The 14,175-nt window shown below is 35.9% G+C and overlaps 1 protein-coding gene across 5 annotated transcripts in view; it reads right to left on the bottom strand.

The window, feature by feature from the left end:
- PARP8 (poly(ADP-ribose) polymerase family member 8) overlaps nt 1–14,175 on the bottom strand; it is a 168,405-nt gene that overhangs the window by 17,605 nt on the left and 136,625 nt on the right. For all 5 annotated transcript variants that reach the window (XM_032851446.1, XM_032851447.1, XM_032851448.1 and 2 more), the window contains 5 exons: nt 13,887–13,979; nt 6,545–6,670; nt 5,252–5,317; nt 2,701–2,768; nt 938–986 (listed from right to left, as the gene is read on the bottom strand). In XM_032851446.1, coding sequence (XP_032707337.1) covers nt 938–986; nt 2,701–2,768; nt 5,252–5,317; nt 6,545–6,670; nt 13,887–13,979 — 402 coding nt within the window. The remainder of the gene's footprint in view (nt 1–937; nt 987–2,700; nt 2,769–5,251; nt 5,318–6,544; nt 6,671–13,886; nt 13,980–14,175) is intronic.

The following is a 14,175-nucleotide window of genomic DNA, read 5'->3' as shown; positions in this document are numbered from 1 at the left end:
GAGTTGCTGATATGAAGGGTAATTTTTTAGGCTAATGGAAAAGGAACAGGACACAGACAATCCAAAGTCATTTATATTTATCTTTGGAATACACTCTGTAATCATGTCCAAGCAGATCTGCCTTCCTCATTATGTTTCTTTTTAAGACTTTTATTATTGAATTCCCTAAGTATACACTAGCTATTCAACTAGGGAAATATCTGAGTTGGCTAAGCAGAAAAGAAAAGTTAGTTCAAGATTTTGAAATTGCAAAAACTATCATCATCACGCTTTGCTTGCATACATTTATAAAACTGTAAATTGCCTACATTCACACATAGTTCCCCCTTTGTTCATGGAAAGAAATTAAAACAGAATCTTTTGAATTACTGGCCTGACAAAATTTTCTAATTGCTGCCCTTTCACTTAGGAAAATACTTATATAGGAGTACAATATAAAGGAAATCTCGCGGCTTAAAGATTCACAGACAAGCGAGCTGAGATTTTGGATATGGCTCTTCTTTGGTTTCGATCATAACTGAAATCAGAGCCCATTAGCTTTTTCCTTTATTTTCTAAGTGTATTAAGCCGATAAGGCAGTATCTTCTCTGTGGAAAAGAGGGGCTGTGCCGACAAGAAACTGACAATGATAAAAAGCACATTACCTTTTTTCTGGTCAAACTCCTGATTCTTCCTATCACTGGTAGAATATCTAAACAATTTCATACTGACCCTTTTACTTACTTAAAAGTTCAGGGCAGCAGCCTGAATGTGAATTTGATTTCTTGGGAAAACTTGGAGCTGGTGCACATATGGTAATTTCAAACTGAAGAATTAGGCCTAACCTGGGATTACTTCAATCTCCTGGAGAGGCTGCCTAAAAAATTACAGGGGTCACTTCTCCCAACCAGTCAGGACTCTTCCCATTTCTGTATGTATATGTTGAAAAACAACTTACCCTGTTAACTGGCAGTTTCACAATATGTGACCTATTACTTGAAATAACCCTGAAATTAATTAAAATAGTCCATCAGTCACAAATATATGCCAAATATATTTAATGTTTTTTTCCTTTAGTTGGCAAGTGATCGGAACTTACGTTTGCCGTGCCATTAACTAAATTGAGTAACCATTTTACTTAATTACATCCCTTTGCTTTGGTTCCTGTAATAATTTAAAGAGCTTATGTCACAAAGAAGATAATATTTTAATCTGAGAACGAAGAAGTAGCCCCTTAAAACCTAACAGATAATGATTTTTAATCATTACGACCTCAGATATCGGCAAATGAACATTTCTAAACATACTTTCAAAGGATGATCGTCGAGATGCAAAGCTTAGATACATCAGCTTGCTTGGCTCTTCCCTACACTGTCTCATTAAGAACGAGTTCCTGTGAAGATCTTTTTCTTTCTTTATATATTTGAAGATCTTTGTGCTGATATATATGGTGATATATACACAAACAGTTATTCACCATATTTAGACACTGAGGTTGAAAAAAATTACATTGTTATCTGAAAGAATTAGTTATTTTTATGTTTTTTCAGAACAGAAAATAATAACTAGGGAAAACTCTAACAAAACAGTTTTGTAGATTTTCTTCTCCTTGAAAAAGTGACTAACAAGCTGAAGGAAATGATCACAAATAATTAAAGTTAACAACGAGGCTGACTACAGGGGCAGGAAAAAAAAAGAGATTAGATATCTGAGATTTTTACCTTCATTCTGAATATGATTTCATGTGAGAATGTAAAAAATTACAATGAAAACTCTGTTATTCTACTCAAACAGAATTTTAATAATAGATCATTATGGATACAAAGAAGGAAGACTTCCAAATCTAATTTTTTAAAGTTTTATTACACTAAATGTTTATTGTAAAATCCTAAGTGAAAGTTAAGTAACCAGAATCATTCTTTCTCCTTTGCCCATCTTTCCATAATTTTTAAAAACTTCCTGGTTGTAGCATAGAATAAATCTCATTCAGACCAATCACTTATAATCTTTACACTTGTATAAATGTATAATCGTGGTGAATTTCACAGGCTTTACATTTTCAGTGATTTCAAAGACGTATGTGCATAAAACCCTCAGAGGTAAGGGGAGTAGGTACTATTGTTTTCATTTTGCAAGTTAGAAACCAGAGGGCAAAGGCTTTGAAGCAGGTGTGGCAGGAGAGGCCTTCTCAACCCGCTCTCCTGTTCTCAACTAGCCTTCCTTGGATCCATGCTGGCTATGCCCCTCACCAGGCTCACTCCGAACACATCTGCAGTCGCCAAACAAAGATTTCATCAAATTTATACTGTTCTCGTTAAGGAAGTGAACCATACATGACACACATTTTAGAAAGATTTTTCAATAAGTGTTTGAAACTGAGTTTTGTTGCTGAGTCCTCAGTTAACTAGAAAATTAAATGAACCAAAACGGCTTCACCATATAATCCAGCTAATCACATTTTTTTTTAAATGATAGACAAATGGCTGTCAAATACATCGTTTATCTGCGTAGCGCACAGGATAGCATTTTCTTCCCCTTGTGATATACAAGTTTTAATTAAAGTGCGAGTCATTAAGGACTCCATAAAATCACCAGGCCTCATAGGCTTGTAGAACTGTAGCATTGCAGGTCTTGCAAAATAGGCTTTTTTTTTTTTTCCCCTTAAAGCAGGCAGTAGAAAATGATGCTGTTTTCATTAAGAGGAAAACTAAAATTTTATACCATTGCAGTAGGGGATGAGCAAGGGGGTCTTGTTTATCCATCTGCTTCTTGATTTCCAGATATGGTGCCTGGAAAAAAAGTCATTATACTTCTTGATTTTTCTTAAAAATTCCTTTTTTTCCTTTCTCATTTTTCCTTTATGCAAAAGGAAAATCAGGTTGAACAGGTATGTCTAATCTAGTTAAACCCAGAAGCTTTGTGGCTTCTTCACCCCAAGGTGATGTGAGCTCTGAACTTCATGTGGCACAATGGACTTGCCCAGACATGTAGCTCCAAGAGGCTTAATCAAGCTTTCGTCTGGATCCCACGCCCTAGGCCATGTCTAAAGGTGATCCCAGGCCCCCAGCTGAGTTTCTGCTCAAGCAAAAGCGATGTGCCCAACAACAAAAGTTACCGCCCTTGTACCCACCCACACTGCTAACCTTCCTAATTCTCTACTCATCCCTCTTCTGTAATTTTCTGCTTCCCCACTGCCCCTTATTTTTACTTCTCTGTAGCCCCCTTCTGTTCCGTCTCTGCTCTCCCTTTAAAAACCTCTATCACTTTTGTCTTCCTTGGAGGTGACCTCACTCACTCTCCCCCAGGGCAGTCCTTCAATTAAATCTCTCTCCCCACCTTTAGCAAGTGTTAGGCGCTGTCTCTTTCTGAGATGATGGTTTTTAACTTTGAACTAACATTAAAGCAAAACTTGTGAGAGCTACAACTCCTGCTCATATCTGAAGGTACTGACTTAGGTGCAGAGCTTTACATGAGAAAACTGGATGAAATTTACATAAGAAGAGCCCTTTTTTTTTTTTAATAGTATTTAGTGGAATTTACCCAGACAATTAACTTTTTCATAAAACAAAAGGCGATCTGTCTGTAACAATTTACCACTATCCACAGGGCAGTACCTTCTAGAAAATAGGACAGTATAATGTTATATTTATCTGGAGAGGTGTAAAGGATTTGATGCAATAGAACCTGACAGCATCCCTATGGAGTGCAGACTGGAAGGAGGTGCAGTGTTACTATTTACCACCTTGATAGTGAAGAAGCTAAGCGTCAAACAATTAAGCAACTTGCCCAAGGTCACAGGGCGCATCATTGATGAGCAAATTATACAACACCAGCCTCTGACTTCCTAGGCTGACACTCAATTGTCTGCACTGCCTTCCATTAAAATAGCTTACAAATGACCCAGAATAAAGGAAGAAAATTTTGGCAGAGAGCTGATCCCAGAGTCAGAATTTCATAGCTATTTTTATCCGAGAATGATCTGGGTCTAGGGTATAGTATAATAAACACCCTAGTACCACCGAAGTCTTTGGTGACTAAAAAATGTTTATTTAACTTTGTGTAAGCCAACGGAATAGGTTCGTTTTCCCCCCAAGTGGAAATGTATTTCATTGTTTTCTCTTCCTTATACAAATAATAATATTTGTTTGAAAAGGAATTCAGGTAATACAGAAAAGTATGGGCATAGAAAAACAACGAGCCAGGATGATGGTTTTTAAGCAAATGATCTAACTTGTAAATTAAGGATCTCTTTGTTTACCATTGTCTGACACACACTATTTGTTGGACAAATGGATGAATATTTGACTACCTGAATAAATAACTATCCGAAGACTCAAAACTCAAATTTGGAAATGTAAAAATGTACTCTGGGAGCACATTTCAAATACAGCAGTGGCGATGGCAGGGGTGAAGGGAGGAGTGGCAGTGAAGCTTTGCAGGCCTCAAGACTGAAGGAGTCCAATACTCTCTCCCCAAAGACAGAAATGACCCAGGGTAATACTATAAGCCTCCAGGGTCTGTAGCGTAGTGCAAGCCTTGAAACCGCCATATGCAAACCAAACCCATAATATGTGCTGTTGTCAATTACAGATTATTAATTTCTACTTATCACTGATGAGTTTTAAGCCTCTCTCCAAATTCTTGACAGTGGAAAAGCCTCAAAAATTCAATAGCATGTGCTTTTCAAAGAGCTGGACTATAGCCCAGTGGTATGTTAGACTTTCATAATAAACCGCCATCCGTGCTCAGCAAACATCACCAAGCCTCCCCAAATGGCTAAAAATATAAACTCATACTCTTGGGGAGGCTTGTGTCCTTCAAAGTTGTTTTGAGATTCTATGTTCTGTTTAAAATATTTATGCACAATTTATATTTGATAGAATATCTGTTTTTATTTTGACATTAAAATAATGTGTTGAAATTACTACCATTAATTAAAATGAACAGTTTCGGAAGATGGTACCAGATTTAACCTTTGCTTTAAGATAGTCCAACATACCTCCATATACTCCAACTGTCGCAGAGAACATCAGGAATATAATCATGCAATTACCTTCCAAAAGTCACGGTGATAGCCCACCAATACAACGATGTAATTTAATTAAAACCTCCTAGTACGACACACTTGTAATTTTTAAAGTTCTTTAATTATACTCCCATCTAATAGAAAAATCTACATTTCACTACACAGCCAGTACTCTCAGACATTTTTAAAATATGATTTTACTCAAGCAAAACTAAACTGTACAAGACCCCAAGATGATATACTTACTTGTGTCATTTCTCTAATGGAAGTTATGCTATCCAGTGCTTTCATTACTCGATCATAGTTCTTCTTCTGTTTGAGTGGGAAAAAAAATAGTATTCACTACAAGCCTTTGCAAGTCTACATGTTACTAGAGAAACACATTATTTCTGTACGTGGATTTCCCTTCAGAGTCGATTTGAAAGACTGTTGTGTACAAAAAAGGAAAGGCTTTAATAAGATGATTCTAGGATGTAGGATACATAACTGAGTTAGAAGGAAGAAAGAAGAAAACAATCCCAATACTAATATAAGTACATAAAATCATGTTTAGCCTACAGGGGGAAAACTATAAATATAAACAAGATATTGGGCTCTTGATTCTTTGTCTCACCAAAAAAATTAAGCCATGATGATTAAAGTAAGAACAGAATCCTTCTAAAATATAAAAATCCACTTTAAGTCTCATAATATCATTTTGCTTTTATTTTCTTTTGATTGAAAGGTTGTTACCAAAAGAATATGACTAGTAAGTATATAAATGAATGACACCACACACTTAACTGATAATTCATCTTTAAGTATACTCTGTGTACTCTTGCCACTTTTGACAGAAGGAAAGCTTTTCCAAGGACATTTTATATAGCCATTGTTTCCACAGAATGATTTCAAGATGGACAGTAATAGAAACTAAGGCAATTTTAGCTTTCATGTAATTTAAGAATTCTGCTATTTCAGAAGGATTCTGCCTCATCTCCACAAATATTTATAAAATTGTTTTATCAAGAAATGCCAGTTGATCAACAATATGGACTAAACTTTCACTAACCTTCACGTAACTGGGGAGGAAGGGGAGTGGGGAGAAGGCAAGGGATGATTAAGTAAAAATACAAAAGAAAGCAAAAATCGGTCCTTTTACCCACAACCCTTAAAAATTACAGTGAGGTTACATTACACTAGACTCTCAAAAATATTTAATGAAGTTATTACTGCTATTTTCCTTCCTTTCACGCAGATGGGATGTGTAAAGATTGCAATTTGAGAGGATGAAATGGGTGTAGCTTCATAAAGATGAAGTTCTGAAAGTGATTTTAAAAGATGAAAGGACAAGGGAAGTAACAGGATATGGGAAAGACTGGAGGAGGCAGTAAATCAAGTTTGTGGGAAAGGAACTGTATTTACTAAATGGATAAGGTCCATAACAGGTTAGGGGTTGGCCTGATGAGGGAGGGGGTTAGACAGAAAGGGGGAAACTAGCAGGACTAAAACCTCAGCTGCTGTTACGGGGGGCAGGACGGGTCTATGAGGAGCAGTACTCACCCTGGGGTTGAAGGCCAGCATCTGAGGATCGTTAGGATCCACCACAGAAGGATATGGCTCGAAAATGACAACTTTTCTAGGAGATTCCAATGCAGACCTACACATGGATACCAGCAGATCTACCACCTTGAAACACACACATGAGACAGTTAGCATCCTTCGAGATTCAGCTCGTGCTTTGCCATTGCTCCTCCCTCTCGTGGTCACCTAAGTCTCAAAACTGCTATCAGCTTCTCAGATCTGTAATTTACGGCTTCAGACCACAGTTGACCAAACTTGACCATTAACTCGAAATAACTAACATGTGTTGCTTCCAGTTACGTCCTCAGATCTCTTTGTCATGAACTCCTACAGTGCTCTCACACACTGCTCTAGGCTCTATAGCAGACATGCACAAGAAAGACCGGTCCTCTCTCTCAATGGATTTACATTCTAATCGAGAAGATGCATAACAAAATAATCAGTTAAACATATGCTCAAATACATTTCTGGTAGTGTTGAATGCTGTGAAGATTAAGCAGGCAGTAGAGACTAAGGCAATAGAGGGTTTCACAGTGCCTAGGATGGTAGTGATATTTCAACAGAGACCAGAGTGAACACGGAAAGGGAGAGAGAGCTCTGGGAGAAACTATTCCATGTGATGGAAACCGCAAATTCAGATGAGTCTGACGCACTCCAAGAACAGTAAAACTCCTGACATCATCTCACTTCTTCCTGCTCTCTACCTCAGAGACCTTCTCTGCCATTCATGACCTTTGGTACCCTAAATAAGATGGTTTTATTCCTGTGTTCTTCTGTGACCTCTTAACACAATTTACTAAGAGGCAGTGCCATTTAACAGGAGTAGAGCCCCCTCTCCAGTTCCCAAAATATGTTTCTGGCAAGTCAGCTGAAAAAGCAGACACTGTCTAAATGGAGAGAGGACACCTGGACAGACACAACAACAGTGTGAAGATAGAGAACATCATAAAGAAAGGAATGGACTTAATCTTTATAGAGAAAAATATTTCTAGAAAGTTTTTAGACAGGCATTTAAAAAGAGTAGAGTAAGAGTAAAATAACTTTTGATTCTTCTGGTTCATGGAAGGGGCACTGTGACCTAATGGCTATAGGGCTCACTATGTTGTATATATACTCACAAAACACATCCATCCAATCACAGCATCCAGAATTTCCAGTGACCTAAAATAATCAGCAAAACTCAAGCCATCGGGTATATGATCTATAAGGAGCCCTTCCCAAAGTACACAGACATACACCCCACAAGACTCACTCAGAAAATGGTAGAACTGAAAGAGCCAATATGTTTCCAACACATTATTCCACTTATATGTGTGTGTCTGTATATATATGGTTTCAGCAATAGATAGACTAAAGACATAATAAAATCCTTTTTGTCTTCTGAATCCACACTCACACTCCTTCTACCCCAGAGAGATGCACTTAAACCTAGACACTAATTGTTTTTGGCATTATCTGTGGTCTCTCAATAAAGAAAGATCCAAATAAAAACATCTGAAAAAGAATAATCAGTAAAATAAAACAGCCCTTTCTGACATACTGGCAGTTGGGAGGGAATTGGTACTATCCTATAAAAATTTTTAAGAATTACAAGTCACAGTATGCAACTGAAGTGTTAAAAAAGTGCATGCCCTTTGCTTTAATAAAGGGTCAAATGATCTTTCACAAGGGTACCAAAACCACCCAATGGAAAAGAACAGTTTTTTCTACAAATGACAGTGGCAAAACTGGATATCAATATGAAAAAAAATGAAGTCTTATCTTATACCATACACAAAAATTAACTCCAAATGCAATAAAGACCTAAACATAAGACCTTAAACTACAAAATTCCTACAAGAAAACATGAGGAAAAACTTCATGACATTGGACTTGGCAATGATTTCTTGGCTTGATACCAAAGCACAAAAAATAAAAGCTTAAATAGACAAATGGGACTACCTCAAACTTAAAAACTTTGGTGCATCAAAAGACACAATCAACAAAGTGAAATGGCATGGGATGGGAGAAAATATCTGTGAATCAGGTATCTAAAAGGGGGTTAATATCCAGAATATATAAGGAGTTCCTACAACTCAACAAGAAATCAAATAATTTGATTTAAAAATGGGCAAAACCTCAGATAGACAATTCATTAAAGAAGACATCCAGATAGCCAACAGCACATGAGAAGATGCTCAAAATTATTAAACATCAGAGAAATCAAAATCAAAACCATAAAGAGATATCACCTCATAACCATTAGGATGGCTACTATCAAAAAACAAAAACAAAAACCAAAACCAGAAAATAACAAGTGCTGAACCCATGAAGAAATTGGAGATTTTGTGCACTGCTGATGGGATTATAAATTGCAGCAGCTGCTACAGAAAACAGTACAGAAGCCCCTCAAGAAGGTAATAATAGAATTTCCATATGATCCTGCCAGAAGTGACAATCCCACTTTTGGATATATATCCAAAATAATTCAAAGAAGGATGTTAAAGACCTATTTGCATACCCATGTTCACAGGAGCATTATTCACAATAGCCAAGAGATGGAGACAACCAAAATGTCCACTGACAGTTGAATGGGTAAAGAAAATGTGGCATATACATACAGGAAAAATTATTCAGCCTAAAAAAGGAAAATTCTGTTATAGGCTACATCAATGAACCTTGAAGACATTATGCTAAGTGAATTAAACCAGTATAAAATAAACCACAAAAAGACAAACACTGTCAGATTTCACCTATGAAGTATTTAAAGTAGTCAAATTCATAGAAACAAAAAGTAGAATGGTGATTACCAGGCAGGAGGAAGGGGGCTATATAAGGGGAGTTGTTTAATGGGTACAGAGTTTCAGTTCTGCAGGATAAAAAAGTTATGGAAATCTGTTTCATGACAAGTTGAAGACACTTAACTGCTAAACTGTATGCTTAAAAAATGGTTAAGATAGTCAATTTTAGGTTACGTGTTTTTTTTTTTTTTATCACAAGAGTAATGATACAAACAGAACAGTAATAACCTGAGCAATGGATACCTTTCAATCAAATATTAAACACCCTGTCCCAGAAGCATCAAACTACCAAAAATTATATGCATTCTTCTGCCAATAATTTCACCGTTGGGAATCCTTAATGAAATAGTGGATATAGGGGGTAGGAAATTTAATTAGAATATTTCCTGCTAATATATGTTCTAAGACAACTTGAAAGAAATAGCGTAACTATCATAGCAGAATCTCTTGCTGTCCACCAAAGCCTTCTACTCCTTGCTTCCCAGGTACAGAGCTCTTGACAGGAGACAGCTGCTTGGCATGCAACATTTCCACCCCTTTTGTCTAAGTAAGGCTACGTGACTAGTTTTAACCAATGGAATTGGATCGACAGTGGAGAAGGGTGGAATGGGTGCACCTTCTCCACTTTTATCTCTGCCTCTACTGTATGCCATGTACTTAAAGACAGCAGAGCCACACAAAGGAAAGGGTTCAGTTAACTCAATCATCACACAGAAAGTTGCCCAACAAGCATTCTAACTGGATAGTTGTGGGAGGAAGAAATAAAAAAGTCCATCATTAAGCCACTATAATTTTATGCTTTATCTGTTACAAAAATTAGCAGTTAGAATTTTTGAACAAGAAAAGGTCTGTATTACACTGTCTGGATTTATATTCATTTGCATGTTAATTTTTCCATGGAGTAAAATGTCTACTTTAAAAAATGAAACGTAACAAACGACTATAATTTCTTTATTCCAAATCATGTATTTCCCCACTCCCAGCATTTAAAATGATTTTGTTTTTGTTTTTATGTAGGCACCCACGCCCAGAACGGAGCCCAACATGAGGCTTGAACTCAGGACCCTGAGATCAAGACCTAAGCTGCGATCAGGAGTTCGATGCTTAACTGAATTAGCCACCTAAGCGCCCCCAAATTTGAAAGATTCTTAATGGGCTCCTAGCACATAATGGTGAATGCTATAGTCAGCAAGTTACAGACATCTTTCTTCTTACACTGAATAATATAATTGAAGGGACAATCCAGACACTAAGATACTTAGGATAGAGAAATACAGAATTCAAACAATGGGAATTAGGCCATTTGATGAGTGAGAAAAGGTCTGTGGGTTTATAGAATCACATGCTTCTAAAGGCTATTGTATACAACCCATCTGATAAAGCAAGACTCTCCACCCTTCCCTGCAGGTAAGGAAGACCTTAGAGCACTTGCAGATGAGAAAGTTCAAGTCCAGATGAGTAAGAAAGGAGTAGCCTACAGATAAATAATGTATTCTGAAAAAGAAATGAATTTAAAATCGAAGATCAATGGCTTCAAACATTTCAATATTGATTCCCTTTTTTTTTTTTTTTAAATAAAATCTTGTAAGAGAGCTAAACATAAATAAAATGGAGCTGTTTTTGGTTGAAACAGTATATGGGGGCTTTGAATCCTGGCTTCTTAGACACTCTCATCCCAGTCCAGCCTCCTATGTCCCTCTAAGGGATGTTCTTGCAAACTCAAGAGAACCACTGAAAATACAGGAGTCAACTGATGCACTAGGACTACTGAGATATAGTTTCTTTCTTTCTAGAAAGGGAATCAGAGGGTGCCTGGATGGGTCAGTGGGTTAAAGCCTCTGCCTTCAGCTCAGGTCACGACCCCAGGGTCCTGGGATTGAGCCCCGCACCAGGCTCTCTGCTCACTGGGGAGTCTGCTTTCTCCTCTCTCTTTCTCTGTCTGCCTCTCTGCCTACTTGTGATCTCTGTCAAATTAAAATCTTAAAAAAAATTTTTTTAAAGAAAGAGAATCAGTTTCTATGTAATCTTTAGAATTACAACCAGAATATTGTGTACTTGCTTTCAAGTAGTAAAAAGAATATTCCACTTCAGAGTAGAATCACGAAATTGATATGATCGAGTAATTGTGGTTTTTAACTATCATTACAAAATCCAAAATAAAGTTCTCTTTAACAACCATAATTTTTTGAGGTAGCTATAATAAGGGGGGGGGAAAGCACCTAATAGTCTATCAACCTAGCCTATGGTGGCAGGATGCTAATTTTCCTTCTAATTAATTATTTCTTCGTTCCAGGTTCTAATTCCTTCCCTTCTCACATCATCTGAGGGACAATTTACACTAAAATGCACAAACGTTAACTTTACCACTTGAAGAATTTTATATACATAAATATATATGTTTATATGTAAATATATATGTGAAATATATAAAATACACATACTATATAAAATACATATTTTATATATTATACATATATACCCCCATACCTATTCGGGTATGTACATGTATGTATATTCATAAGCACACACACAGCTGTGTGAAGCTTAATCATCTTTATGTACCTGTATTTCAGTATTTGTACTACCAAAGTGAGCATTTCAGATATAAGCTATCTATAAACAGCAGAGATTAAAGTATCTCTTTTTTTTTTTTTTTGAGCAATATTAGTTCCAAATGATGAGAAAAACTTTCACATTTAAAAAAAAAAATGAAAGAAAAAAAAGAAAAAGGACCCACCATGGTCAGACACATTTGAGAAACCCTCTAAGTACTGGCTACTTATTTTCTTAGTTTCAGGGATTCTGAGAGTCTTTAATATGCAAATATGTGCATGTTGGCTATAGAAGTGGTATCGAGCCATATTTTTGAAATTTAATCATGGGATCTTTTTTCCACATTACATATGATCAATGCCATACCGTTTGTATTCTTGTTCATTTATAATTCATTATATCACAATTGTTTTCCTTAATAGTTCTTCAAGTGGATGTACCTCCATTTCGTTAATGAGTGAAACAATCAGGTTAACAGGACGTATGTAAATCCACAAGGCCTGCGCTATTCCATAGTAATTGTTGTACTTCAATCTGGACTAATGACTGTTAATTGTAGGCATTTGATACCTGTTGAACGAATGTCTGTTATATGATCATTTTCTCCCATCCATCTTGAAAATTTTATAAGTGACAGATTGGTAATTCTCTTCACATTTAGCTTCGTGCTGATTTCAGTAAAGCTGAATATTTTCTTACGTTTCTTTACTAACTATATTTGTGAATTGAGTGTTCATTTCCTCTATTAATCTGTTTCGGTCTTCATGTTTCTTTTTTCAAGTTTTATGTGCTTTTATACAATTATGTTTGAGGCAAGACAAATTTTCTCATAGGTAGCTCTTATCGTTCACTATTCTTTTAAGTAAAAAAGTATGGATGGACTCAAATCTGTTGGTATTTTTTACGATTTCTTGACACTGCATAAATGCACAAACCTGAGATACTGTCCATGCTGTGCATGCTTAGTATTACTCTCTTCTAGTTTGTATGTAGTATTTTTAAACAAAACTCTTCTTTCAGCTATTAGGAATTTGTTTTTACAAATTTGTTTTTACAAACATGGGGGTTTTGCCCCCCATGTTAGAAGTCATTTGTTCCCATCTCACTTACTAAAACATTTTAATTTTACTATTTGATGTGATACTTCCTTTAAAATATGGTAAGTATATTTATAACTAGATCTCTTTTGGAGATTATTTGCCATCCTATTCTTTCCAGTACTACATTTTTTATAAAATAGAGAATTGCATGTTTCTGTATATGGTTGGTCTAGCCTCCCTTAATTAACACTCATTTTTTTTTTGTTTTCTCTGATATTTTTCTATTAATCTATCTTACCTATATTATCTGTAAATCTATTTTCATAGGTTTATGAGGAAATTAGTTTGCATAAATAAATTTTTAAAAATCAATTGAAATTTTGTTGGAATTCATGATTCATGAAGTAAATTCTGGCATCTTTAGAATTTATTTTTTACTTCCAGAAACATGGAATGTTTCTTACTCCCAAGTTGCTTCATTTGTTTTTATAATTCTCTTCCTCTGTCATACACACTGCTATTGTAAAATTGGATACTTTTTCTTACATGTTCTTCCCTTTATCTTTTCACCTATGTTTTAAAAATAAATTGGCTTCCATTTTATGGCACTATAACTTTACAAATAAATTTTACATAATGCATGTGCAAGGGTTTCAATATTTCAACTTCGCCATGACAGAATCATATTTTTCAAACACAAGAAAGTTGGCTGAATTTCTTCCCTCTGCAATTGCCAAATGACAAAACACTCACTAGATACAGATAGCAAGATTCAGTTTCGAGCTTAAAAAAAAAAAAAAAATCAAATGCCAGCCTGCTTTTTAATCTACCGTCAAACTATCAAAAATGTATCCAAAAGAAGAAAGAAGAGCAGACTGAAGGTAACTAGTGGATCAGAATAAAGTTCTCAGATCAAAATCAGGACTAATTAGCACTGTGTGTTCCTACCTGAGCTCCAGTAGCTATTTCATCAGCAGCTTCGTTCATTACTCCCAGGGTTTGAAAAGCAAACACACACAGCTCTCGCTCACACACAGTGGGCTACAAAAGAAAGGGCAATGAGTTACAATACTGTTTTTTTCCGTTTCCCAACTCTTAAGGTAATTTTATGACATTCCATTAAGTATCTTAAAAAAATGCAAAGTTTCAGAATATGAAAAGGAAAGGAATCACAGGACCTTAATTAACAAAAGTTAAATTCCTAAATTTGGGTAACAATTGGTAAATAATCATCTAG

Source organism: Lontra canadensis, unplaced genomic scaffold (genome assembly GCF_010015895.1).
Source record: "Lontra canadensis isolate GAN:19392208 unplaced genomic scaffold, GSC_riverotter_1.0 scaffold5, whole genome shotgun sequence".
Taxonomy (NCBI): Eukaryota; Metazoa; Chordata; class Mammalia; order Carnivora; family Mustelidae; genus Lontra; species Lontra canadensis.
Note: the sequence above shows the minus strand (reverse complement) of the source record. Positions and strands in the feature narration are given on the sequence as shown.